This window comes from Callorhinchus milii, unplaced genomic scaffold (assembly GCF_018977255.1).
Source record: "Callorhinchus milii isolate IMCB2004 unplaced genomic scaffold, IMCB_Cmil_1.0 Scaffold6, whole genome shotgun sequence".
In the NCBI taxonomy this organism is placed as follows: domain Eukaryota; kingdom Metazoa; phylum Chordata; class Chondrichthyes; order Chimaeriformes; family Callorhinchidae; genus Callorhinchus; species Callorhinchus milii.
Window position 1 is genome coordinate 24,801,367 of NW_024704747.1, and position 27,835 is coordinate 24,829,201.

General features: G+C 40.0%; 1 protein-coding gene across 7 annotated transcripts in view; it reads left to right on the forward strand.

The window, feature by feature from the left end:
- Positions 1 to 27,835, forward strand: part of znf385b (zinc finger protein 385B) — a 143,137-nt gene that overhangs the window by 33,668 nt on the left and 81,634 nt on the right. For 5 of the 7 annotated variants that reach the window (XM_007890091.2, XM_007890090.2, XM_042336501.1 and 2 more), the window contains exon 2: positions 1,385 to 1,690. In XM_007890091.2, the coding sequence (XP_007888282.1) occupies positions 1,387 to 1,690 (304 nt within the window). In that variant the 5' untranslated portion in view covers positions 1,385 to 1,386. Of the gene's footprint in view, positions 1 to 1,384; positions 1,691 to 6,768; positions 6,797 to 10,290; positions 10,334 to 27,835 lie in introns of those variants that run through there. The other 2 variants (XM_007890094.2, XM_007890098.2) reach the window with 2 other exon arrangements.

Genomic DNA, 27,835 nt, shown 5'->3' on the forward strand with positions numbered 1-27,835 from the left:
TTTGTTCATTTTATTATTGATTTGGAATGCAAGTTGGGATATTTGCAGTGCTCACCATTGTTTGACAGTCTATTAAGCTTTAATGGTTGACTGACTGAATTTTGTGTGGTTCCACAAGGACACTTAAAGCTGTAACACAGTGTATTGTTTTGATTTTATAACTGAAGTCGTTCCTGCTCTCAGTACATTCGTTTGTTCAAGACGGAGTCACACATAGTTGTTATCTGAAACAAGTTCAGAAGCTGTTTTTGATAAAGAGCTAATATTCTCTCTTTCTCAAACTCACTGAATTAGTGTGAAACTTGACTTCTCTAATCCTCGTCTTGCCAGTCTCTCTCGCTCCATCATCCGCAAAAGGTTCATTTTATGCAAAATTCCACCACACAAAACTCTGCATTCCCATCAGCCAAATCCTTATCAATCTTCCCTGTCTCCCAGCAGATCAATTTCAAGGTCCTTACCTATTAATCCCTTTATGGCCTAGCATCTCTGTGACCTTCTATCCCACTCTTAAGATCACCTGCTCTGCTAAATCTGTTCTACTGTGCACCCACTGCCTCCTCCCCACCATTATCGGTGGCTAAGCCTTAAGCAACTTTGCTCCAGATCGTTGGAATTTCCTCCCTCTGCTGTTCTGTTTTGCCCTCCCCCCACTCCACCGAAAAACATACCTCTTCAATCACCTCCGCCTTCACCCTCGCCCTCTTCCACTGCTCGGTGCCTGGCACAGACCCTGTGAAGCACTCCCAGACATTATCCTATGTGAAGGGGGCTATACAAATTCAAGTTGTAAAACTGACACTTTGTCCAGGAAGAGGTGAAAGCACAATGTGCATTTAATTAGTTTGATTTTGACCGTACAGGATTTAAACTCTTTCAAAGTCTGAAACCAGCAGTTTCCACTATTTTCTGCCAGGATGGAACAGCTCTTTTAGACTGACAGAGGGGTAGATATGTTGAAAAATACAAGGCCACCAAGCCATTAAATTCTAAAAAGGCCCGAGGTTTTTGTCTGTACTGTTAAACGTTTTCCTAATCTCCTATTTATCGGTGTGTAGTTTGCTATACCTAATAGATCAAACGGTATCCGTAAGACATTAGGAGGTTTCTGAGGCATTAAATAAGTGCTTTGGGCAGAATAAATACTGTGGGCAGTGCTCAAAGGAACCACTTAATATAAAACAATCTCCCGAACTACAATGCACATCACACAATGAGGTTCAATGAAACCGGCCCCTTGGCTCATTTACTCTTCCACCCAGTGTCCTGACCTCAGCCACCCTTCTGGTAATCCCTTTCAGCTGTGAGTACATCTTTTCAATTGTAATACCGTGTATGGAATGTCTTCTGCTTCCTTAAATGTCTTGCACTGTAATCTTTGAAGGTATGAAGCGCCCACGAAGCCCGGATCATGCTGTTGAAGATGGCACGATGAGTTCCGAAGACCTTTTTGGCTACAGCGGTGGGAAAGGAGCCAACACTGAAGGCTTGGACTATCAAGGTCTACACCAGGAGAAAAGGAGAATAGGACTCGCACTGTGTGAAGTGTGTAACATCCAATTAAACTCTCCAGCACAGGCTGAGGTTCACTATAATGGGAAATCTCACTTGAAGCGGATGAAACAGTTCAATAATGGTCACATTCCAGTTACTTCGGCACCTGACATCTTTGCCACGAGCACCAGTACAGGTAAGTGTGACTGTTTAACATATTCCTCGAGCGTGGTGTGAAACGGCTCGTTCCAGGTGGCGCGAGGGGGAAAAAAAAATGTCAAAACAATTTGTGACAAAGCAAATTGTCTGGAGGGTGATGTGTCTAAATAGGTGCGAATTACAGAAACAAGCGTGCGATGAAAATCACGGTTGGAATGTATTGCTTTTCCAGGTGGACAGAAAAGTTCACATTTTCAATGTTCAAACACAACATAGTGCAGCACTTTGAAAAATACTACAAGGTTGAAGTCCTGATCAGTTACTTTAACTTGCCTACCAGACTGGAGTTTACGCACAACTTAAATCGGCTTCCTTATTTGAGGAAGGGGGATGCCACCTGCAGGCGATATTATCAGAGAATGAGAATCACATCCACAACTCCCTGTACTTTCCGTGATCATATTTTAACCTACAAATCATTGCATTTGCGGACCGAACTGCGAATGTGCGACTGCCCCCAAAACAAACGTAGGAAGGATTGGCCAAGAGGGATGAAATAACTTTCTGTCAATTGGTCACGTAATTATTTGCCCATCTAATTCAATTGTCGTATTGAATTTATGTATATTTATGTATGGCAGATAAAGGGAGTTAATTCATGATCCTGCAAAGTTTGCAAAGCTGCTGTGTTTACGGGCTAATGACCTATATGCGAGCAACTTATCTGTAAGGTAAGTGTGAGAAGAAGATTTTGAGTTTACATATTCAGTTCAGTTGCAACTATTTTTTTAACGTGGACACACGTTGTGGAAGATCACAGCACAGCATAAAAACAGGACGCAGGATATTTTTTCTTTTAGAATTCTACGTTTATCAATATAGTGTAATGCAGGTGATTATAAGGAGGTTTTAACTGTCAAACCTTCAAACATACAGTTAATAGACTAACTCCTGATGTACAGTAGGTGGCAGCCTAAGCATTTTTTACTGTTATTTCAGTAAAATGTATACACTGGCTATTTTCTCACTGCCCACACGAGCAGCTCTTTTCTCACTGTTATTGTATTTAGTAGTGATCATGCCATGTATTTCAATACAACTTTAAGACTGAAGGAAACTTGATTGCTGATTAACTTAAAAACATCAATTTTTCCAGTTGTAAGGGACTTGATTTATTTTACTTAAATAAGTCGACAATAATTTGATATTTGCAATCCTTTCTTCAGTCTTCGTCAAATAGAGTAAATCAAAAGTTGCTGCCATTGAACTTTTCAATGCAATGATTTTTATATACAAATCAAATTTACAATACAAAATACAGTGCCTACACTTTACAGTATATTCTGTGAAGCGCTTTGAGATGTCTCGAAGATGTGATAAGGCGCTATATTCAATGCAAGTATTATATATATATGGATGGATTGATCTACATGTACACTGTCAATTTCAAAAATTAGTTGCCATCAATTGTTCTCATTTAAAACAAACTCAGAATAAATGTTTTTTTCTACAGTTGTCGCTGAAGAGTTTATTTTACGATTATTCTAAGTGAGTCCATCTCCGAAACAATTCAAAAATCTAGACTTTTCAATGCACAACTCGTTGGTTGTCGGGTGTTGCAACAAATATATTATGGTGTAACAAACTTTACACATATATGTTTACAGGCCATAATGAGTATCTTGGAGTAATTACAAGGCAATATAATGTGAATAAGGAGCTAAGAACTGTTATAATTTTCAAAAGTGCTGCTCCAGCAACTTACAATCATCTGAACTGAAATATGAGATTGCAGGTTTGAGAGTTTTACTCTGGTTTTACTGTGTCTATTTTTATGAATTATACTGTGTGATTTATGGTGATGGTTTAATTCAGTTTGCCAACTGAACATCACCAGATGTTTGTAGGTTAGGTCATCTAAACACACAGACAACACACTTCGCAATAAATCCTGTGAAGCACTTTGAGACATCCTCCTGATGTGAAAGGTTCTATATCAAGTCCACGGATGATAGTCTTATTTATCTGTGTCTGTGCTTAAATCTGACCACATTGAAACATTGGCAACTGTGATTTCAGAGTTTGAGTTGATTGCTTAGAATCGAAAGTTATTTATATTTATTAACTTCTGAAAGGCAAGAAGATTTGCGCGTTGTGTTTCTGAAATAGTGAGTTTCACACTTGGAGCCATAAGGTCTTTTTCTTTCCAAAGTTGCCACCTGAAGTCAGATACGTTTCAGCTGAAGTTAGAAGAAATAAGTGAAATACATTTTTCATCTGGGAAATGTTTTCAATGATGTGCGTGATAGTATTTATGAATCCAATTGCTCCATCTTGCGACGTAAAATTGGCACCATGCAAACCTTTTCCATCACATTTGCAATCCATCTGGATTTTTATTCTTTAATACAAAGAAGCACTCTATTATCACAGCTGAAGCACAGCAACGTCAACCTCAATCTATCACTTTTGTTAAAGCAAGGAGGGATTTTGTCATTTTCGAAGACTTGTAATGGCTAAAGGAACATTGATGGAGGAATATGTTCTGTGTTGCATATACGAATAATAATAAAAGATATTCATTGATTGAATAACCTTTAACTATGTACTCATACGAACAAATAGATGAAAACGCTGTGTACTTAACTTCCTTTGAGAAGAAATGTTTATTTAAGTAGGGCTTGTTTTTAACTGATATGATTTAAGCACGGAGGGCCTAAGAAGGATAAGATGATTATTTTGTTGATGCAACTTCAATTCCAGATGTTATATATTCTTTGTCTGCCTTATAATCCCAGTTCGGTTTGGTTTCCTTCTTCATTCCAGAGTTCTCGTAGATATGATAAGGCGCCATATCGAATGCAAGGATTACTATTCCCACCTACGCAATATACCTTACAAGAAAGTGAATGATCCAGCTTGCAGATTTTAATATTATAAATATGAAACTCAAATATCTGTTCACAATAATGCATTATTTACATCTCTGTCAACAGAAGCTCTCGGCGTGGGATCCTTTGTTGAGGTATGAGTGATATTCCTTTGGATGCTTCCTTCTTTGCCCGGAAAAAAGACAGGCAAACTCGTTTTCTACGAGCAATTTGAGTATTGAGAGCTTGCCGGGTCTGGAGTTCGACCTTGGCTCTGGAATTCAGTAGATTGTTGCAGCGATGGCCTTAGGCAACCTCACCAGTTTGTGAATTTGGTTAAATTGCAAGCAGAATTTGGTGTGGTAAAACACAAAGCGTATCCCTTTAACCCACTGCTCACACAGCAAACCCCAAGTGTTGAATGAAATCAAATGGGGATCTTTAGTGCAATTTTTGCAGTTTGGGGCAATGAGCTACGAGTAACAGTAATAATAATACTCCTTTCATTTGATATAGTACCTTATCATGTCATTGAGACGTCTCAAAGCGCTCCATAGAATATGCTGTTAGGTGAATTGACCTTATGTTTTGTGGGCGAAACTTGGCAGCCAATTGTGCACAGCAGCGTCCCACAAACCGTTGTGGATTGAATGATTGAGCGATTGAATGAATAATTATTAGGAGCTGTTTTATTCACAACAGGCATATATATTGCTTTTGTAATCTGGCGTTCCTGATGCAAAAATGGCCAGACACTCAAATTATAATTCCTGTAACTGACTCTTCATTTATAAAATGCAATCCAACTGAACAATATAACTTTAAAAGCAAGATGATTTCTTTGTTCTTTATTTACTAAATATTGCTAGCAATTAAACTGAAAGGCCATGTTCTATCTTGAAATGTGTTAGTAACTGTGTCCTCCTCCCAAGTACATGCAGAAAGAACAAACAGTGCTACAGAGGACAAATAAAAGTCTGCTACAAATGGGACTTTTCCACCACACAGTAATTCAACAGTAAAACAACTTGTATTTATATAGCTCCCCTCTTGCCCCCTAGCACCCCTCATGATAGAGGAAGAGAGTTCCAGAGTGTCGGGGCGTGGTGGCTGAAAGAGTGGCCACCGATGGTGGAAAGGAGGGCACGAGGAACGTGCAGGAGGCCGGAGCCAATCGAGCGGAAGCAGCGGGTACTGGGTTGGGAAGTAAGCACGTCGGGGAGGTTGGGAGATGTCAAGGCATAAAGGTCATAATCCAAAACAACTGGCGCAGAATTGATTTTATCTGGGTATTGGAATGTTTTCAGTTGTATCTAAATATCAGCTGGAAGTACTTTAACAAGAAATCCATAGTTAGATGCAGAACAACGCATGGTTTAATTGTTTTGTGCATTTGCATTTGGTATAACCAGTATTCTTCAATACCTAGGGCAAAAGTGTACACCAGAGCTACCTGTCTATTAAACTGTATGTCATAATTTGTGACCATGTCAACAAGCCTCTCCCTTCGATTTAGTTCTTTCAAATTGTCATATCTAATGATATCAGTTGTCGGTTCAGTCGCACCAAGTAGAGGCAATTATTCTGATTTTCTCCACCCCTCGCAATAATAACTCATCAGCTTTGGATTTGTCATCCTCTCTTTGTCAGAATGCCAGTTAAATTATAGAAGCGTAGAGCACTGATTTCCTTCTGTCTCAGCTGTTTAACATTGAAAAGGGAAGACCTATTTTTAGCATTATCATGATGTTCATGGATGATTCTTCATCTGTGCAGTTCCAAGCTGACCACGCTGAGCATCCAGTAATTGCAACATTTTGTGGTTCGTGAATATCTTAGCACAACTGATTAACCTCACTTGCCAATGAAGTCCTTCTCTGCCTGTTCCTGCATATTCTGCTGCTCGGAATTCTTACAAGACGTGTACTCTCTCATCACAAACACACAGCAGCACAGTGTTATTGAACCCAAATTACTTTGCTTCCTTTACAAAATGATTCGTGGTGTCTGTTTTCTTGCTGCAAACGGAGCAAACGTATACAGGATTTAAAAAAAAAAGCAGTGACTCAAAACACACAACCCGGAAGATCTGAAGCCATCCTCATCTTTTTTTTAAAAAAAAATGTGCGCATTGTAACGGAGATGATCACACAGTAATCACAGAATAGTAAGAGCGCCCTTGCCAAATCTGGATTCTATTCTTTACAAAATTGCCAGTTTATTGCTTGGATTTGCTTCTGCAGACATGATGTGGACAGGATTTCTCCACAAAGGTGAGTACACACTACCGTATTTGCTTTGTCCTGAAATAAGATCTGTAAGTATCGTATCTGAAATTGAGAATCTTTCCTCTTGTTAATTCAGGGTATTACCAATTTTTGGGGGATAGAAAGATATCTGAAAGAAGATCATTTATGAGGCACAACTATTAACTCCTAAGTGTATCTGTTGAGTAAATACGACACAGATATTTATTTTTCCTTCATATTTTGGATTGAATTTTGCACTTATTTGCATAGACTATGTGTTTCATGCTCTATTAATCTGAGCAGTCCAACACACAATTGATATCCTTAAAATCTTATCGGCATAGGTCATGTTATATATGATTCATATTCATACAATCAAAAGTTCTCAACAAACAATGTTGCTTTATTTTCTGGATCTTGGGAACCCCTTAGTTATTGGTATAAATTTCAGGGGCGTTTTTAAAAAAAATTGTACATTTTCTGTACATTACTATAATTTAATGTTCTAAATTAAACTGTGGATAACAACATAACCATATAAATCTCAATTCTAAACAAAGTGTACAAATGTAAATGGCTATATTTGCTGTTTTGGGGGTAATTAAACCTTTCTACTGTACTGGAAGGTTTTACTAAGAATATACGCTTGTACATAAATATGCTTGTAGGACGGGCTGAGGCTTTGAAACTACAAAGCGTCTCTTATTTGTACATTATTTTGTCGCTGAGTTTTTTAAAAAAAAGGAATTTATTCTCTTTGAATCAAAGCTTTAAGAAGCTGCCTGCACTTTTTAAAATCATGATGGTTTGTATTCTCTTAGGCTGTCCCATCGATAGTTAAATGATGTGTGGAGCCATTTGAAACATGGCTGGATTTCTCCAGTAGTGTCAGATTGATATAATTCACAGGATGAGTGCACTGCTGAGCTAGTGCAGAAAATATGAAACTGTGTTCCCTGGAGTGTTTACTGTCTATTCTCACTTCCGCAAAAGAAAATAGCTGGAGGTACAGTACTTTGAACACCCTACTATTTCTGTGTCGAACCTGAATTAAAAATGAAGCAAAATATCATTAAGTGTCTGTTTTCATACTTTTTTTTCCTTCTAAGCAGGCTGGGTGCTGTTCGCTTCTGTTGTGTCAATTACGACTGTGCATCGCTGCCGTGTTGCACTCGCTCTCGTTTTATTAAGAAAAAGAAGTTGCTACCTTTACAGCTTCAGTGATGTTCGGCAACTATGAGGCTTATGCACGACAGACTATTTTTGGCTCTAGCTTTGTCCATGCTGTTTTATGATCAGCACGAGTTAGGGTATGCTTTTATGTCCTTTCCTTCCCCCTTAAGCTTCAATATTCTATCAATGTGGAGTGCTCCATCTAAAGGCCTAATTAAGAACTGGTAGCTTATTTCCGATATATTTGAGGGGAGTCAAGTTCAGATGACAGTTAAGGCTTCGACTTGAACCCTGATCATTTTCAATGACTTGTTTTTATTTGGCGTTTGTGTTTCTGTACTTTTGTTCTGATCTCAACTGATCCTTGATGTTCGAGCAGCACCTGCTTCATTGAGTTCTTCGGGTCAGTTTTAATTCCCTTCAATTTGGGTCATCCTCATGCTGAGCGTTTGTGATATGGTAGCATATGCCCAGCAGCAATTAAATGTACTTCATGGCTTCATAGAATCATCGGAATTTCAGTGTAAGAGCTTAAGAGCATAATCTGAAACGAGCAACTTCACTAGAGCTAACCGTTCCAACTCCAAATCCTTATTATTTTTCAGTGCCATTTAATATTCTTCTTCAAATATTTACCTTGCTTTCATAGTGGCTACTTAGTCTGTCTATTTATTAAGTGACTACTACAGTTTTATATTTATTAAATCTGAGCTCCTCGACTAGTTTATAAGTCCTCTACCCTGCATGAGGGGCACTCTACAAACACAAGTTGTTGCTAGTGTTGGAATTTCACGTACGGCAAACTGCGTGACTTTATAAGTCTGCAGTACAATGACGTCACCCTTCATTGGAGACTATTATTCGCATGCGTGTCTTGACAGTGAATGTCCACGGGCTATTTAAACTCAGGGGACATCCCAGCTGAACCCTAATCTGTTGGCTATGCACACACACATGCACACTCGCTCGCTCGCTCACTCACTCATCACAGGCAGAGGTTTCTGACCAGCAATCAAGAGTGGAAATCAAACTGATTTTCTTTTCCCAATCTCAGCCAGGGCACTGAGGACATTTGTAGCATTGAAATCACACGAATGAAATCCACTCATTCAATACCCAATCTGTAGTCATGTCCAAGCATTTGTGTTTTTTATCCAAATGAATCCAAGTTTGACTTTCAAAGTTGCAGACTTCATTGTCTGCACATTATCTCCAGCTGAGTCCACTCTCTCTCTCTCCTGAACCATTGAACGTTTTAGGCAATATGGATGACTTTTCCTCCACCACACCACCGTCCAAGAGATTTAAACGCAGGTTAGCAGTAGACCCACCCATCTCTTAATTGCAGGTTTCTAAAATAAACTTGAAATGGATCTATTCCTGTCCCTTCAGTTTCTGATCCCGCTTTGCCTTGCCGCTCCTCCCTGCTGCCCAACATCTAATTGGAAATCAGTATTGCAATGTGAACAATCCCACATGTGGTCTCACAAGCAGTCAGGTTATTATTGGCGTTTTCAAACTTCGAGCAGTTTGGAGCATGAACAAGGGTGTCCGTAGCATATGATGCAACACACGTGACCACACATCCAAAATGGTTTATTTAAACAATACAATTACATCCTTATTCTTAGTTTACGAGATTTTGTAGACACACAAAGAAAAGCATCCCTATATTATTAAGTTCCATTTGGTTAATTCTAACATGACTATCGGTAATGACACTGATACTTACTCGGAGACAGTGGAAGCCGAAAGTGTTGTTTGTTTCAAGAACAAAATAGGTAGATTTCTGCCCGACAATAATATCTCGGGACAGATACTGTATATAGTTTGGAACATGACATGTCAAGCGACTGCCAGGATGGTGGAAGGCGAACTAGATGTACCTCGGTCTTCTTTCACCGAGCAAATTCTTATGTTCTTATCCATGTTTGTTCTCTCTGGCTAAGAAATAGCCAGGGAATGCGACATTCCTCAGTGAGGACTGTGAGAAATGGGAATTGGGAAACGGCAACGAAAGAGCAGGAGCCAATCACCAAGCAGCTGCAGGAGTAATTTGTTCTCGCTTCTGAAACGGCTTATGAGCGACTTGACCCCTATAAATTTCGAGATGTTGAAGCATCCAGCTGCGGAGTATGCATTACTGTGGAAAAATAGCCCCACTTCAACAGCGTGGAGGCACTCTCTGCAAAGGTCTGTACGGGGAGCGCGGTTATGCTCAGGCTCCAGTACATTTTTTTTGCCGGGAAAGTTCAGCCCCCTGGACATGACACGTCGATGCCAAATATGGCAATTTGTCGTTGACTGAGTCAACACTGTCGCCTCCACTTCTGAGAACCTGACAAGAGGTGCGGAAGAAGTTGGAACGATCTGAGCAGGAGAAGAAAGGTAAGGCATGAATGTCCCTGTAAACGTCAGAGGAGACAGGCACATGCGCACATGAGGGAAAGCTGTAGTTGTAAAAGAGAGCTGCAAAAATGATGAGCTGCTTCCACTGAAATGGAAAATCCGGTAAGTAAATTATTGGACGTGAAAATCCTTGGTTCACGCAAATTACATTAAAAATGTCACACGTGGCACAGTGAATGTTTTCCACGGGTCAAATTGTTGCATCTCGAGCCCACTGCTCTCGGGTTTGAAGGCTCTCACTTTGCTGGAAAGACGCAGCACGCAAAATTAGTGAAGCGCATCTGATGGTACTTATGCAGTCTGAGAGAACGTTGTTTTTTGTTGAGCGAGCATCTGTGGAAGGTTGGAACACTACAGGGGGCTTGTGATAAGCACCCCTTTAATGTAGGATCTGCACGATATGTTGAATGGATGTGTTGGTGCAACAACGGGCACAAAGCACAGTACAGTGCATGGAATGACACAGCAGTGACCATGTGGATGGATTGCTCAACTGCTTCTAATATGTCATCTCTCTTTAGAGATCAAGGAGAATTCAGTTGAACACCCGCCACTTGCCCAAGTACCAACCTTCACTCCCCCACCCCAACACACACACCCCTGTGTGCACAGATACATGCACACTGAGAGTTAACACTGGTGAAATTAATGGTTATTGGCAACTGAGATGGAGGATTCCCACTGCTCTAAGCTTCCAGGGATCAGTGGCCATCAGGAGGAGATGCCCTCCACCTGTGTTTAGAGAGCTGGCACTTAAATTAGTGGCACAAGTGCCAGCAAGATGCCCTGTTGAAGTGACATTATGGCAGCTTTACACAGCATTGAGCCCACAGCTACACTATCATTGTGGGACTCCTGGTACTGCTGCATCTCCTTTAGTATAAGGTGGGGGCAGGGACCTTTGTAATCCACTGCAACTCCACAGTTGGCTTTGCAAATATCCACAAGAGCAACTCCTGCACCAAGGGAGCAGTTATTTGAACCGCATAAACCCAATCACTGCAAGGTTAGCAACACACAAGTGGCAAACACAGTAGTATTCAATGTGCGTATCTCTGGTACTACACAGCTTCATACAAAATTCATTTTATTCTCAAAAGCCTATCATGCTTTGTGTAGGAAAATAATCTTGCTGAGAAGTGCAACCAGCAATGCTTATTGCTTTGTACTTACTGCGAGATTACAGTTGATTCAGATCAGCAGTTAGCTTTGATTGAACCCAATCAACAGCTACACTATAAAACGAGCATTTGGATGGAAAAATTGTCCGCTGATCAGCCGGTGACAGAAGGCAAACATCTTGGCCTGCTCAGTAAATTCTAAGCACCTCGCTATGTGGCCTGAATAAAAACTGAGCAAAGGCATCTCGCACAAAGAAAACATAACAGAAGCGCAGACTTAGGTACCAAATTCATCCAAATTACTCCATAGCATCACAAAGAGACCTAGAGAACGTTACTCCAGCATTTAGAAACTGTTATCCAGCTTTACATTTGTGTTATTCCTGGCACAGGACAATAATATATTGTTGTTCACAATACAACCACACCTCCCCACAGAGCAGCTAATATCTATCTGATATGTAAATGTAAAACTACAAGCTATGATGATCACTCGTCATAGCTTGTAGTTTTACATTTACATATATAGAACATTAATTTCACCTACAACTACTTTGTTCATTCCTTTCTTAGAAAGGATTTACTTTCTTGAATCTCGTATTCTAGACAAGAAGCCTGATTTTATTGCGTAGCATTTATTTTGAAGCAGCGTTAGTCACACTGGCATTGAGCATTTTCATTCTGCACTGAATTTGACCAAATGGGGTGTGTGTGTGTGTGTTTTTAAAAAAATTGAATGAAGAAATGTAGTTTTATTTCTCACATGTTGTCCAAAGTAGGAAAATTGCAGCAAGCTTTGCTCTTGTAGTTAATGAGCACATGAGGTGTTAAGAAATAGATCTACATTGTTATTCAACGAGGTCAAATGATGGTTATATTTCGTGCTTAGTGGGTTATTGAATCAGTGCCAATTGGCCATTCAACTATTTGGTAGAGATCAGCTGAACAATTGTCACAGAGGTTATTTGATCACATGAGCACAAATGTGGGCATCTGAAAAGTGCTCTAATGGTGTCACTACTGTGTGACTGCCAGCGAAAGCACCTGTAACGTTTTCTCCAGGGAATGCCCTGTACTTTATGAGACTTCTCATTGGAGCCTGTATGACTTTGTGTGGCATATATCGAGATTCACTGGAATAAACTGTGTTCGAGTCTCAAGGTACTTTTGCCGACAGCCACTCAGGGTGATGCTGGCATGTGTGCTTTTTAGACACAATGTTGGTGTTTCATGCCACTCCATCATCGCAACGGTTTGAAAGATTTCAGCAAAGCTCTGAGGGAAAAACACAAGACGTGTAGCTGTGACGAGGTTTGATTTAGTAATCGATGACCCAGGCAGATAATGGCTGGGGAATGATCACTGATCATCACACATAGGCTTGAGTACAAAATAATGATAATAATCCTTGCATTTGATATAGCGCCTTATCACATCTTCAAAACGTCTCAAAGTTCAATTATGCCATTGAGCGGCAGCAGCAGTTACCTGGGATTTGACTTGAAATTTGGAATTCTCTTAATTCAGTCCAGTCTCAGAAAAATGAATGGGCTTTATTTATTTGTGTGCTGTTCCAGTCAGCCAACAAAGAATTTTGTTCAAGACTTTTTAAAAATGATCTCGACATCTGAGTATTTGATTTCTCTATTCGTTCACAGAATGAGTCTCAACCCATGTTTGCAGGTTTTTGGACTGTTGCAGAAACCCCATCTCAGCTCCTTCATTGTGGGCTCTGATCAAATTGCGAGAGATATTTCTTATCCCAAAAATTGCGATCAGCTGTGTTGTTAGTGCAGTAGCGTACATCTGGGGTAAGAAGCACAGAAAAAAATATTTGCATTGATGTGTTTCAGTCCTGTAGGTCACTAGAGAGACAGCTGTGTTTAGCAACAGTGCAACTGAAATAGATTCGGCTTGCGAACTGATACAGCAGTTAATATTTGGCTGATGGGCCATTTTCATGGAGCAAGTGGCAATGTTCTATGTCTTTCAAAAGCAAAGCTGGCACACTTTAAAGCAAGGACAGGTTGTAAAACAAAATCCTAGAGAAAAAAAACTCCTTGAATGAACCATCAAGTGACAATGGTAACCTATCAGGTCAAGGATTTCTTAATATCTGTGAAATTATCATGAACTTTTTTACGTCCTTGTGTGCACGAGAGAGAGCTAGGTCGAGTCATTTTTTAAGCAGCTTGTTCAGTGCTTGAGTTGTACAGAACTACCTGTCTTTGTCTCCGAATGAAAATACGTCAAGACCCTACTTATAGAATAGAAGGAGGCCATTTGGCCCGTCGTACATGTGCCAGCTCTTTGGAAGAGCTACCCGATCCGTCCCACACCCCGGCTCTTTCTCCCTACCCCTGCAACTTTTTCCTTTTCAAGTACCTATTCAATTGCCTTATGAAAGTTGTTATTGAATCTATTTCCACCACCCTTTCAGTTACTCGTTAGCTCTGCCTCCCAAAGGCAATTTCTTCCTTGTCCTGTTGGAGACCTGGGTGCCAGCTGGGTGTCTGACACATTGACAAACCCATCACCGCGCTGAAGAACATCCAAACCAGACTGAGGAGAGTCTTGCTGGAGAGACACAATGGGAGAGCACTAATTGGAAGCTCTGATCATATTCCACGGCTGCAAAACTCAGAAACTTGGAGAGCATCAAGCGGCTAAGGTCACAAGCAAAGGAGAGTTGGCCACACTGGGGTTTACCTCCTAGTGAATGCTTAAAAACACATCTGTTGATATGGGTTACTCTTCATTTTTCGTTTACTGAGCAAATCACTTCCAGCCAGCAAGTGATGCATAACTACATATATCTGATCTTAACCAGAGCAGCAGATGGAGCATAACTCCCTCAGACAAGGGAGGACAGGACAAACAGAGGCCAGCCCTGTCTCAGCTGCAAACAGTTAACTCAACACATATTGTTTTTTTCTTCTTGTCTGCTGTATTTTTGCTCAGCAGATAATTTATGCCTTGGAGAGTCCACAGCCGCTTCAAACTTGTGTTTACCTTTTAGCATTCATTTGTCAACCATTTTAGCAGTCAGAGATGGAATTTCTATTTGATGTCTCGAAACAAATGCAATTTTGTAAATGATTTGACAAGAAGTAATGGGTTTCTGCCATGTATTGTTTCAGTGTTATTTTTCAACTGTTACAGTTCTGCAGAGTGGGGAAAAGTTATTTAAAAAGGGCAGTTGGTTCATATCTGACATTGAGCGAAGTAAACCGGAATGAATACAGCTGACTGCAGATTGGATGTGTTAAGTTTTCTATTGGTGGAGTTTATGGTGTTTGCGAGGTGAGCAACAGGGTGATGAGTGTTTCTGTCTAAATTTCCCTCCACCCAGAAAATACCCCATCCATTCTGTATGTTTGATTGCAGTTCAGATTCTGAGATAAACAGGACTTTATTTTGTAAAAATCATATGATCTAACCATACAATTGTGCAATCTCTTTCAGATGAGTTTGTCTTCACTAAAAGTTTATTTGATCTAAACACTTACAGCGTAACAACAACAACAAGATTCCATTTATAGAGCGCCTTTCACGTGGGGAGGGCGTCCCAAGGCGCTGTACAGTTGGGTCAGGACCCGAGCAGGGGGGAAGTGGTCAGGGTGAAGGGAGGGAAGGGAGGGAGAGAGGAGGGGGTAGAGAGTCGAGAGGGGAGCTGAAGTCACGGTCAAAGAGAAAGGTCTTGAGACCGGCCTTGAAGGAGGAAAGGGAGGAGGCGGCGAAGGCACTGGGGGATGGAGTTCCAGAGTCTAGGGGCTGAGAGGCTGAAGGCCCGACCACCGATGGTAGGGCGGTTGGGGCAGGGGATGTGGAGCAGTCCGGAGCCAGAGGAATGGAGGGTACGGGCAGGTAGGTAGGGGGATAGTAGGTCAGAGAGGTAGGAGGGAGCGAGGCCGTGAATGGCCTTGTAGGTGAGGATGAGGATCTTGAATTCGATCCTCTGGGGGATGGGGAGCCAGTGGAGGCGAGCGAGGGTGGGAGTGATGTGGTCCCAACAACTTGCATTTATATAGCGTCGTTCACATGGGGTAGCAACCTGGAGCACTTGACAGTGGCAGAGTCTGACCCCAAGCCAGGGGGAGAGGGAGGAGGTGGGTCTTTAGGCGGGATTTGAAGGTGGGGAGGGAGGGGGCAAGGCGGAGGAGTTGAGGGAGTGTGTTCCAGAGCTTCGGGGCGTGTTGGCTAAAATCAGTAGCAACTTGAGATGTGCCTTTTGTGATGGGACACATGAGTGCATTTTCAAGCACGTAGCACAACTTAAGATTCAGATAGAGTTTTCATAATTTTGGATGTCATCCTAACTATTATTTTACGAGGCGACTGATCGATGAGTTATTCCAAATGTAATGCCTAAAGATATTCAGACAGTGCCACACACTGTGGTGCTGGAACTCGAGCGGTTTGTGAATGCTCTTCGGACATCCTCTCGACCTACAGCAACATCAAACATTCGCCTTACATTTTATAGGTAAATAAAAAAATATTTAGGGGCACTTTTTAATTTGTTGAGATCTGAAGCGGCAGAAATTCTGTCCGAAGGTTGAGAGTGTTTGGAAAGTGACAGGAGGCATGGTGAGGTTGTGATATGTCAGCAGTCATCTGAGAGTCATGAACAGGGAGTTGATTGACTGACACTACTTATTGTGATGTCCTAAGGTATCATATGACTCATACTCGGATATCAAATCGATAACACATAGAGAGGAATGCGGTACAAGGCAGTGGCACACAGAAGTGTTCATTAATGATGCACACTGCACCTCAACATCAACATTGCCTATATCTTAAAATGTGCTCCCATCTGCATCCATTAGAATTTGTGAGGCTCGTTGATTTTATTTTTGGCAAGCGTGTTTTTTTTTTTTTTGCAGGAGCAGGTGTTATCACCAGGCAGCAGTGGACAGCAGGCTTGCCTCAATTGAATCACTTGATTTGAAGTGAAGTGTTATTGTACCGTGTCATTTGAATTGAAGCGATGTGGAATATTTTATTTCGCTCCGAGCGACGGTGACCTTGGGTGACACCGAGAGAGCGAAGATCACACATCATCTGAACTTTGAGATGAGATTGCAAACTTGTATTGCTGGCAGGATGTGTGTTTTTTTTATATAATAAACTGAAGTCTATAGGTATTGTTATATTCAAGTTCGGGACCATTTTATTGCTGGGAGATACTGTCGCAACAGACAGCAATAACCAGTGTGTCCTGTGATGTGGATGCAGACTGACATCCATGTCGAAATACTATGGCTGGTGATATCACTCAAAGCCATCAGTTATTGCTGGAAAATAATAAAGCCAGGCTATTTTATAGGATATTACTTTTTGTCTGGGGTGCGTACATATTATATATATATAAAAAAGTTGCTTTTCCTAATAACAGCACCCTAAGAATCGAAAGGTTATCAGAGACCTTGTGTAGGCCATAAATATGTACCTCACTGCAGCAAATTGACCATCTCGAACCTTCAAACTCATATATTCTGCAGCACTGTCCTTTGTTGAGGCTGTCATAGAGAATCAAGTTTCCCATTCTGATTTTGTTGATGTGTGTGGCTTGCAAACCACTGCAAGTTTAAAAAAAACAAGAAAAAAAAACATGCTATCGCTGGAAGATGTTAAAAAGAAGTAAGGGAATTTAAAAAGATTTAACCAAATAAAGTAGGGGGGGGGCTGGGTAGAAAAATAGAACTGTTTCCAGTGCTACTTATTGATTTCCATTGCTCTTTTGTTGAGGAGTAAATAGGAAATGCCACTCACGGGACACATTTCAAGTACTCCTTCTGATTGTCTGATTAGTTTATGACTCTTACAACTCGTGCCAACACTGTCTGATCGATTATAGAATGCTCCACAGATGTTTGACGGCCAGAGTTCAGGTGATCCATTCAGGCACCATCATTATTCCCGTACTTTCTTGGTGACAATCTTGGTAAGCCTTTGCTTGCTCAAGTGAAAGACTAAGCAAGGGAATTACTCGCGCAATGTTTTTAAATGTTAGAATAGTCTTTTATTTTAATCAGAATTAAAAGCATTTGCTCCCCCTCATCCCACCCCCAGCTCGGCACTCAGTCAGCATTGCCAAGCACTTTGAGATGTCTTCCCGATGTAAAAGATGCTATATAAATTGTACTGGATGAAAATCATTCCTTAATCTCTACTGCTTTGTACTTCATCTACAAAATAGTCTCTACACTACACTTTACAGTATTTCCTGTGAAGCACTTTGAGATGTCCTCTCGACTTGAAAGGCGCTTATATCAAATATACAAGGATCATTTGTTTAGATGTTTTATTTCAGCGTTCTCGGATTTCTACTTATCATGGGAACCTTCTCCTCCACCCAGAGAAATAATTGTTTGTCTTTGAGGGAAATTAATTAAAGCATTTGAATCCATTCATTAGCTTCTACGGGAGTTTTCACTGTGAATGCTTACTCAGACTTCTGTCGATTAGTTTACACGATTTGATTATTTGGTGGAGGACACAAAATTTTTATTTTACTGTCAGCTGCTGATAAGCTTGGTTTAACAGATTGCAGCAATAGCAAAGCATTTGTGTCAGAAAATCTCTCTTGAGGTCCCAGGGCCCGCTATCTCGCTCCAAGCTGCTGTGTGCTTTGAAAGCATGAAATTAGTTTTATGTGGAGCACACGGTTTCTCATTTAACAGTTCTTTTTATGGTAATGGTCAATTTATGGTTCGCTGCCAGAATTTCCGCGTTTTGTTAAAATTGGATAACTCGCGCCAAGGTGTCCACTCGCGATAAAAACCTAATTATACCCTGGAGAAACGCCAGTGCTATTAACACCCACAGCAATGAATTAATTGTATAAAATTCATCATTATCTGTAGAAATGTCCGTGGTTATTTTTGTGTCTGAAACATTGGGGTAAGACTTAGTGCGGTAACTTGCATATTTTCTCTCACGCTCATATCAGGAAATGAGGGGTATGTTTCAAATTTGCATTTTTAATCATTGATTTATAGCATGAAAATGTCTACAGCAGTACCTTGTAAGGTTTGGAGCTTTACAATCAAGATACCTTAAGTTATTGTTGTGCATAATTATCTGCCACGTTTTGCCCACAAAATATTACAGTCAGTCCACTTTACAGTATATTCTGTGAAGTGCTTTGAGACATCGGAAGAAATGATCAGGCAAATGCAAGGATTATTATTACTATTTAGCAGAAATGATTGCAGTGTCTGAAGATAAACCGCAACATACCCCCAGAACTTCCTTCCTAACGATTCTTCTGGACAAAACAAGGAGAAAGGTGCTGTTTGCATCTTATTTAAATCAATAGTCAATGCACCCAAACAGAAGCCGCTCATTTTCGATTCAGTTATCAGAACCACAAGGAAACATGGTAAATGCATTAGAATCAGAAGCGTTCCGAGCTAAAATTATTCTCAGTGGTTGCATGAACTGATGAACTGCCTTAATGTAAAAGTGTAGCTTGTTTTTATTTCTATTGATTCTACGCTATTCTTATCAACCGTGCTATGGTTTGGAAATTGAAAGATGATTTTGGGACCACATTAAAAATTTCCTCCATTCCTCTTGTATGAAGGAATCAACAGCTGGGATAAATCAATGCTGATTTGGGCATTAACTGTCATCCACTATTCATGCATAAAATGGAGAAAGATACTTCTAGTAGTATAGCATTTAAAGATTATACCAGGGTACAGCCAGGGTGACTGGTTTCAGGAAGCTTGGATGCTGCCATTCAAGAAAAGTCTCGCCAGCAAATGAATGGTCTGAAATGAAGGAATTTACTCAGCGTTTTATAGATTAGTTTGCATGATATTGTTTGGAAAGAGACGCACCATTTTGATTTGATGTCAGCTACAGGTGAGCTTGGCTTAGTTGAACAGAATACATCAAAAGCAAAGCACTTGTGTGGGTAAATGTCTCTTGTTGGACTGGGCCAGAGAAGGTATCTGCCGTCCCTCAATCCATTCGCTTAATTCTCATTAGCGAACAGCAATGTGATTCTTTGTAAAGCAGTGGTTATTGCAATAGGAAACATGAAGTACATGCAGGCAATAAATGGATGTCTGTCATCAAAAGTGTAAAAGAGAGGGAAAAAAATGGGTGTGATTGATAGTTCAATGAAAGAAGTATTCTGTCAGTGTGTACAATGTTCCTCAACAAGGCTAATCTCGTTGGAATGTGTCTTGAGGGAATTTTATTGTAAATCACAGGAAGCCGTTCTAATTTCTGACTCGTTGTTGATTTTGAAAACTTGTAGATATCTGGACACCCTTCTTTCAAATGCAGAAATCTTTGTAAATCGGGAAATTGGAAACCCGCTAATTTTTAATAAGACTATTGGGAAATCTCAGAAATATTTTCTGCAACACAGCTAATGTTGATCTTCTGAAGAATGTGTAGCAAACAAATGGTCTGCATGGATTTCGATGTAATGAGTCAAGCTTCACTGATCTGCTGGAATTCTTTTTAGCGAAGGAAAATTACAAAGTGAGAGGAGCATATACATTGGAGATTGAAGCACTATAAATGAAGTTACTTTCTTTGTAATTTAAAACGCATGTGCATTTTGCAGCCTATTTCTTCAGAATTCTATTAAGGAAATGAGGCTCAAATTTATTTTACCATGAAAATTAGAAAATCTTGGCCATTGATTATTCAGTGTGGATTGTACTATTAGAATGCGCCAAGTTATGTAACGATAATGTTTTGTTAAAGGTAACTAGCAATTTGGTGGTAAGTGACGTTTCACCCACAAAATATACAGTCAATTCACTTTACAATATATTCTGTGAAGCGATTTGAGACGTCTCGAAGACGTGATAAGGCGCTATATCAAATTCAACGATTTTTATTATTATTACAATGTTGGACTTACTAACTCTGAATGGACTGTCTCAGCATTTGCTTTGAAATCTATTTTATTGTGCTGCCACCCAGACTTTACTCATGACCATTTTCAAAAGTACCTCATGAGAAAGTGTTGGTATTTATCGGTGTCTGACTTAGCGCTGTGCACCACTGCTTATTGCTAGTACTTCACTTAATCTATAACACCCCAGAGTTTGTTATTTTCATTGTAATGCTGCAAAAATTCTTTTTTAAAAATAATCCCTATTTCTAATACAATTTTTTTAAACATTGCCCTCCTCTCCACCGCACATTAAAGCAATGTGTTCATTAATCTATAGCTGTGCAGTCTTGCTAGATTGATTTCAAAAGATTATGTCCAAATATGTACTCTGGTGTTAAACCTGCGTGCTATAGGGATGAGGACGAATTAATCATTGTACTATGATATGTGGACCCTTTGAGTTTAATATCAAACTGGTCAATAAAGGGATTGACTCTGTACATACAACTGAAGTTCTTGAATTGGGATGGTAAATGAGTGCTAACATTTTGGCGTAAGATATAATAGTGATATGATTGTGTGAGAAATTAGGTACCCTTTGATCAGAATCTTAGTCGGCTTAGTCTCTGAACCCACTGTAATAATGCAAATTGGATCTTCTTTTTAGTCTGTGATCCAGACATTGTTATTTTCAGCTGCTGCCACAACACACGAACTTCAGCAGATAGTGAGGTTTCCTTTAGGAATAATCCAGTGAAGTCTTTAATCAGGGAGGAGCTATATTCTGTTCCTCCAAGTGCAAAAGAGAAAAATCAGCTGGCGGTCGGTCTGGTAATGTGATGCAGAAAATTAAAGATTTAATGGCTGAATAACCATGATTGGCAGCAATTTTGATACCCACTTAATGCTGTCTGCATAATGTCCATCTAAGCCTCAAAGTAGACTTGGACAGTAGCAATGCTACTTTATATTCCAAGGCATTAAGATGGTGGAAACAATTTTAACTTTGCTGAGATGACAACAGGACAGAAGCCAATCATTGGGGTTAGAATCATTCACTTTTTACAATTCCTCAAATTGCTATGGGGTGGAAGGAAGTACCTGAGTTTTTAACTCCTACTCAAACCAGGCTTTAATTTACTGCAAGCATGAGACTTCAGTGCAGTTGAAAGTCAATTGCTATTATTATGCATACTGTGATACTGAGGATCAGCATCCCTGCTACGCTGATGCAATGGAGAAGGCACAATCTGTCAATACAAAAGATTAGCGAGCACACATTACAGTTGTGTGTTGTTCTCGAAGCATATTAACTGAATGGATACATGGTCTACCTGCTTGCCCTGAGGACATATGTTGCACCAGGATATATGAGCTTTGAAAGACACCAGAATTGAGCCTTTACCGTGGGATGGCTCAAATGGAATCCTGAACGCAGTGGGAAATCATACTTTGCTAGTCCATGTCAAGGTCACAATTATATTCACCTGCTTCGCCTTTGAGTTAATTTCACGAACCAGCGGAGGAAGTCGTTGGCATCAGCCAGAGCATCGCATGGCCCAAGATGACAGATGTGTCTGTCAAGCGAATATTATATTTCATTTGGTTTTCTGGGCCATTGAGGCAGCAATAGGTCCAACATGACCTCTTCCAAACACAATATAAACCCAATAACAGGCTTTCTGAGTGCCTTGAGTACAATTATTTGGAAACTTTCTTAGCCTCGTAACAGATGTGGTCCTAAACAAAGTCCCTTAGCAGGAATGTTCTAGCTGTGTGGATGATGCCATCACATCCTTCATCCTACTTTAAGCCTGAGGATACAACATCATCAACTTCTCTTGACTGAGCACTTACAGAATACAATTTGTCTTATGATATCTTCCATTCCATGCACCACTTTTGTTCAGTGTCTTTGATGGATCTCTGTACTTCAAATATTGACTGATGTTCTCTGTTAAGCAAATCTGATGCCAAATTTTGTAGTGAGATGAATCCAGTCAATGATTAGCCTCACTGTAAACAGTATCACATTGACTTGATAAAACCATTCGGTGACTCTAAACGTATTTCAACTTTATACCTGTTAACCTAGCAAGTTTAGTGCCAATAAGTATATGAAAGTAAATGTTAAATCTATTTGGAAGGAACTCTCTTTTAGATTTACCAGGACAAATTCAATATATTTGTCTGATACCTTCACACGACAAATTACATGTGTAAAGCGCCTTTCAGTTTGGGAGGACGTTCCAAGGGGCTTGACCATCAGTAATTTGGACCTGCACTGGAGGTTGGGATCAGGAGGGGCGGAGAGAAGGGAGAGTAGGAGGGTGACTGAAGGCCTGGTCAAAAAAGAGGGTCAACAGTAATGTTGGTTACATTTTTTTAACCAAAATGGTGGGAAATTGAACCATAAAAGTTGCGAAAATATAACACCATATGGGATGTTGTTGAATGCAATTTAATTCCAATGTGTGAAGGCTAGTTGTGGGCCGTGTTCAAGACTTTGTTCTATTGGAGTTGTGCCATCACTTTCTTGTGGAATCAATGCGGTGTTGAATTGCTTCTTTTGAGCTTGCAATTGAAATTCAAACAACTCTTACCCATTTATAACAGACTGAAGTGGTTGGAAGGCTATAAACCTCTAACAGCATCAAGATGTTGCCATAGCAATGGATGGTTAAGAAACTGGCCAGCCAACGCACCTTGAAATTGGTTAAAGGCCTCGCTGTACATCACGGGAGTTGGAATCTGATCCCACGCCTTCAGGATTAAGCCCTCAATCAAACTACAATTCCCAGAGTACATAGTAGACGTCCGTGAATTTAACCGGCAGTAAAATGTCATTCAAATTCTTGGTAAATTATTCTCGATTGCAAGCAATGTTTTTCCGAATCTTTTCCTGACGTGAATTCATTATCTTTAAGCCTAGCGGCTAATTGTTGTCATAGTAACTGAAGGTTATTTGGCAGTTCAGTCTACATTTCCTAACAGTTTGAGGACCTGCAGTTGTTGTGCATGTCTGGAATAGTAATTTGATTATAGGCCTTGAGGTTCAAGTTTGTAATCAGACTATAGCTACCGACATGCCTAACACATTTCACCACTGTAAAGAGACAGGAGACGCAAAGGATTTTGAGGTAAATTATTTTGGAATGAATTTCAAATGGCGAAGACATTTCAAAGCCATGCTGTTTCAAGGTAAATTAAACATTAAACAGCAGCTGAGATGATTTAAGTTTTTTTCAAAAAAACATAATGAATGCTAACTTATCTATGTAGGTCATACAGTAGTAATCAAAGGAGAATTATAGTAGTGCAACAGAGTAAATCAATAAATACCCTATTTAAAGTCCTGGATTCATTTTTTAAATTGCTTCCAGCAGTAAAGTGTTTTCAGGCAAGCAATAGGATTTGTATTTCCCTCTTTGAAGTTGCATTGGATAGGAGCTGAAGAGAGGAGCCCTGTGTATGTGTGGACCTCCGCTAACTTATTTAAAGTGTGATCAGCCCTTTCATACCATTACAAATGGTCTTTTAACTTTCTTGACCTAAACCTTTAAAAGGGATTAGTTGAAATCGTTTAGGGGCTCCTTTGCTTCCTCGCCAAACCACTTTGTCCATTTGTTTGGAGAACTCAACGAATGTTACCAAGTATCTTATTGTGCAATGTCAAGACAATATTGTTATTTGTAGGTGCTGAAAGTGGTGGGTTATATTACCCAAAATGTGCACCTTCAGTGCCCTTTGGCATTTTTGCTCCACTTTTGGTGTTTATGTCAATGTGAATCTGTACTTTTTGTCAGCTGTTTGTCAGTGTGCACAAATATCCAGGGGAAGACAGGGGAAAGAAGGATAAATAGAAACAGGAAGGGAGTAGAGTTGGCAGTGATACAGACATGATGGGCCGAATGACTTCTTTGTGAGTTGTAATTTTTTATGTTTCAGTTTTTTGGGACATTTTGTTCATTGCTTTTCTCTTAAGGGACCTGTTCCCTCCCAATTGAAATGAAGCATTGTTAAATTTGGGAATCAGCGTGAGCAGTGGCTTTGACCGGGAGGCAAGTAAAATGTCTGTATATTTCACCTTTCATTCGATGGCAATTCTCTAAAGAGCAATGAATGCTGTGCTGCTAATTCCGGTTCTAGGTAATATTGTTAACAAACAATATGCTTAAGCGACAGTTTCCCAGAGATGTTTAGCACCTAACTACAGTCAACAATAATAATAATAATAATCCTTGCATTTGATATAGCGCTTTTCACGTCGGGAGGACATCCGAAAGCGCTTCACAGAACACACTGTAAAGTGAATTGACAGTATATTTGTGGGCGAACGCGGCAGCCAATTGCGCACAGCAATGTCCCACAAACAGTCGCGGATTGAAAATGACCAATTTATTATTGTGTTTTGTTTTGGAGGGATTATTATTAGGCTCTGTGTGGAGTAAGGAAACTTGCCCAAGGTTTCGCCCTCTGCCTGGAATTGAACTCAGGTCTCTCACTTGCAAAGCGAGTGCTCTAACCGCTGAGCTACAGGACTCCACAAGAGAGTAATTGATCACACGTTGAATTATATTTGAAGGTAATGAAAAGGATATTATTTTTAGCTAACATAATTTTAAAGAGAATTACGTTTTAGATCAATTGAAGTGAGTTAAACCCATTTTGGAGAATGGAATGTTTTGCTAAGTATTGTATTATTCCCGAAGTCCCTGGAAAAAAAAATCACACGTGTTGCAGTTTCCCTTGTGCTTGATTGTCCTCCATGTTTTCAACTTTGCCCAAGGTAGATCAGAATTGGGCAATGGGTTCTTTGGAAGGGTCATCAAACTTACAGTTTGAGGAGAAAACTGAGCCAGAGGTCTACTGTTGTTTACGAGAGCTAGTTACTGAACCATCAGGGCAGATGCGTAATGAAACAGAGAATCCACAGAGGTGTTGAGAGACAAATGGTGAAGGACCAGCCCAAAAAAGTCACAGCATTTATTTTATGCGGTAATACTTGAGAAATAAATGGGGAAGGTGAGAATATTACCCTGCTTCCTGTTCAGGTTCCTGTCGAGGTGCTGATAATTGACGTCCATGCTAATCATCCATTTCCTTACTCCACACCCCTCTGTTTACCTAGCAGTAAGCAGGAACCCGGTTGTTAGTCGATCTGTAGATCGCTTTTCCGAGGGTAATAATTCCTTCGAAAAAAAACTTGGTCACTCAATCCACGACTGTTAGTGGGACACTGCTGTGCGCAATTGGCTGCTGGGTTTCGCCCACAAAATACACAGTCAATTCACTTTACAGTATATTCTGTGAAGTGCTTTGAGACATCTCGAAGCTGTGATAAGGCGCTATATCAAATGCGAGGATTATTATTATATTTGAGGTTCCATGGTAGCAGTGCTGAACTGCGACTGCATGTTGAAATAGTCACGGCAAGCTTGGTGGCAAGGCAAAACGGAGATGTCAATGAAACACCTGTGTTTTGTGTACAGACCTAAATGGCAACAAAAAATGCATGAGTTTGCCTAATTCTTATCCTCTTCTACGAATCCAATGTATTATATGCATTGAAGTTTCCAAACACATTCCAGTTCCAGATTGAATAAGTTTGAGACCAGACGAATGATGATTCAACATTGGCATCCAGCTTAATTTAATGTCCATGAAAAAGTCTGTAAAAGTTAAACTCATTTGGTGCGTTTCCAGCATTACAAAACAGCCTTTCATTTCAATTCTCTTTAAATCTCTGGAGTTGTTTTATGTGATGTTAGTCGATTGATGGTGAAGGGGGAAGAAGAATGCTTGATCAGATTTCATCTGGTAATTTTAATGACAAGTATTTTTCTCATTTATATCGGAGAACACTTCAGGCAACTTGTCTGCTGTGGAAATGAAAGCCATTTAAAACCTATTTTGGCTCAATATTGTTCAGACTTTCAGGAAATTATTAACATATGTTTGACCTAAACAGTCAGTTATGTTCATTAAACAAATTATTAATTGTATGAATATTGAAGCTGCAGGATGTAGATTTTTTTTAAATCACTGCATTTATTTTATACGGTAATAAAACTACTTTTCACATCAAGTTCACCTCTTTCATTGGCAGAATAAATATCCGTAAACTTGCTCATAAACTAAAGAAACAAATCTGAAATTAGCTGCACTTTGGTTAATTCGACCATTACATCGAGAAGGAAAGAAAATTGACTGTTTTCTTTTGCTCCCAGGAGCACATAACAAGCTTTATTCATTCCAGTAGGAAAAAAACCCCACTGTGGAACATTGCCATTAGATTTTTTTACACACAATCTACTATTTTATCTTGTAAAGATAATCTTGCTCTCTGCAGTATTGGACTCTGCCCTCAGACCACCACAAAGAGAAAGGATTGTGGGCTGAGGTCTAATTTAAGTGTTATCGCATTTGATATAGTGCTTATAATAATTATAGAGAAGGCGCTCTGGGATGCTACCCTGCGTGAGGGGCACTATATAAATATAAGTTGTTGTTATAATGTTGAGAGTCTCAAGTGCTTCACAGTGGATCGTTGTAAAGTGTAGTGACTATGTAATGTCGGTCAGTCAAGAAGGAACCCTCCCCCGAATATTCGCACAACTTTAGATAAATCCTTGTTTGATCGGTAAATAAATCGAGACATTTTATTTTGGTTGACAACCAGCAAGGTTGGTCAACACTGTTATCGATGAAACGAGCAGCCAGTTTGCAAAGGCATCGTCTCACGAGCAGCCATAATTGTGAATGATCAATCTAAACTCGAGGACTGTTGGCCAGGACATAGGGAGGAACTCGAGGAAACTCCTCTCTGGCTGAGGAACATGAGGCCAATTCTAACACCCCATGGCTGAACAGCCTGCTGGGGCTAGCGTGTGAAAAATGCCCACGCAATTCCTTGGTAGTGACGGGTGATCTACAACCTAACCTCAGGAATGACAGCCACACCAGACAGTAGGAATTTAGGAACTGGACACCTCCACCTCCTTCCCCGCCCACCCCTGGTCGGTTCATTGCAATGGTAATGCGTGTATCAAACGTACAGGCATTTTGGAGGTGTACTGTTTTATTATAAAAGTATAACTCATAGAATCCTACAGCACAGAAGGAGGCCATTTGACCTATCTCACCATCTCTTTGAAAGAGCAATTGAATTAGTCCCATTCTTTTCCCAGAGCCTTGCAAATATTTTCTTTTCGATTATACGTTATATCCATTTCCCTTTTGAAAATTATAATTGAATCTGCTTCCACCGCCACTTTGAAGCAGTGCATTCCAGATTGTAAAATAAAAGAATTTTTTTAAAAAAAATTCTCCTCATCTCCCCTCTGGTTCCTTTGACATTGTCAATTCTCTTAACAAATTAATATAGTTCACTGACAGATTCTGTATTTCCTTTATTGAAGTTACATTTTTTTGCTTCTCAACATACGTACAGTACAACAATAATGTATTGAACATTATACTGAGACG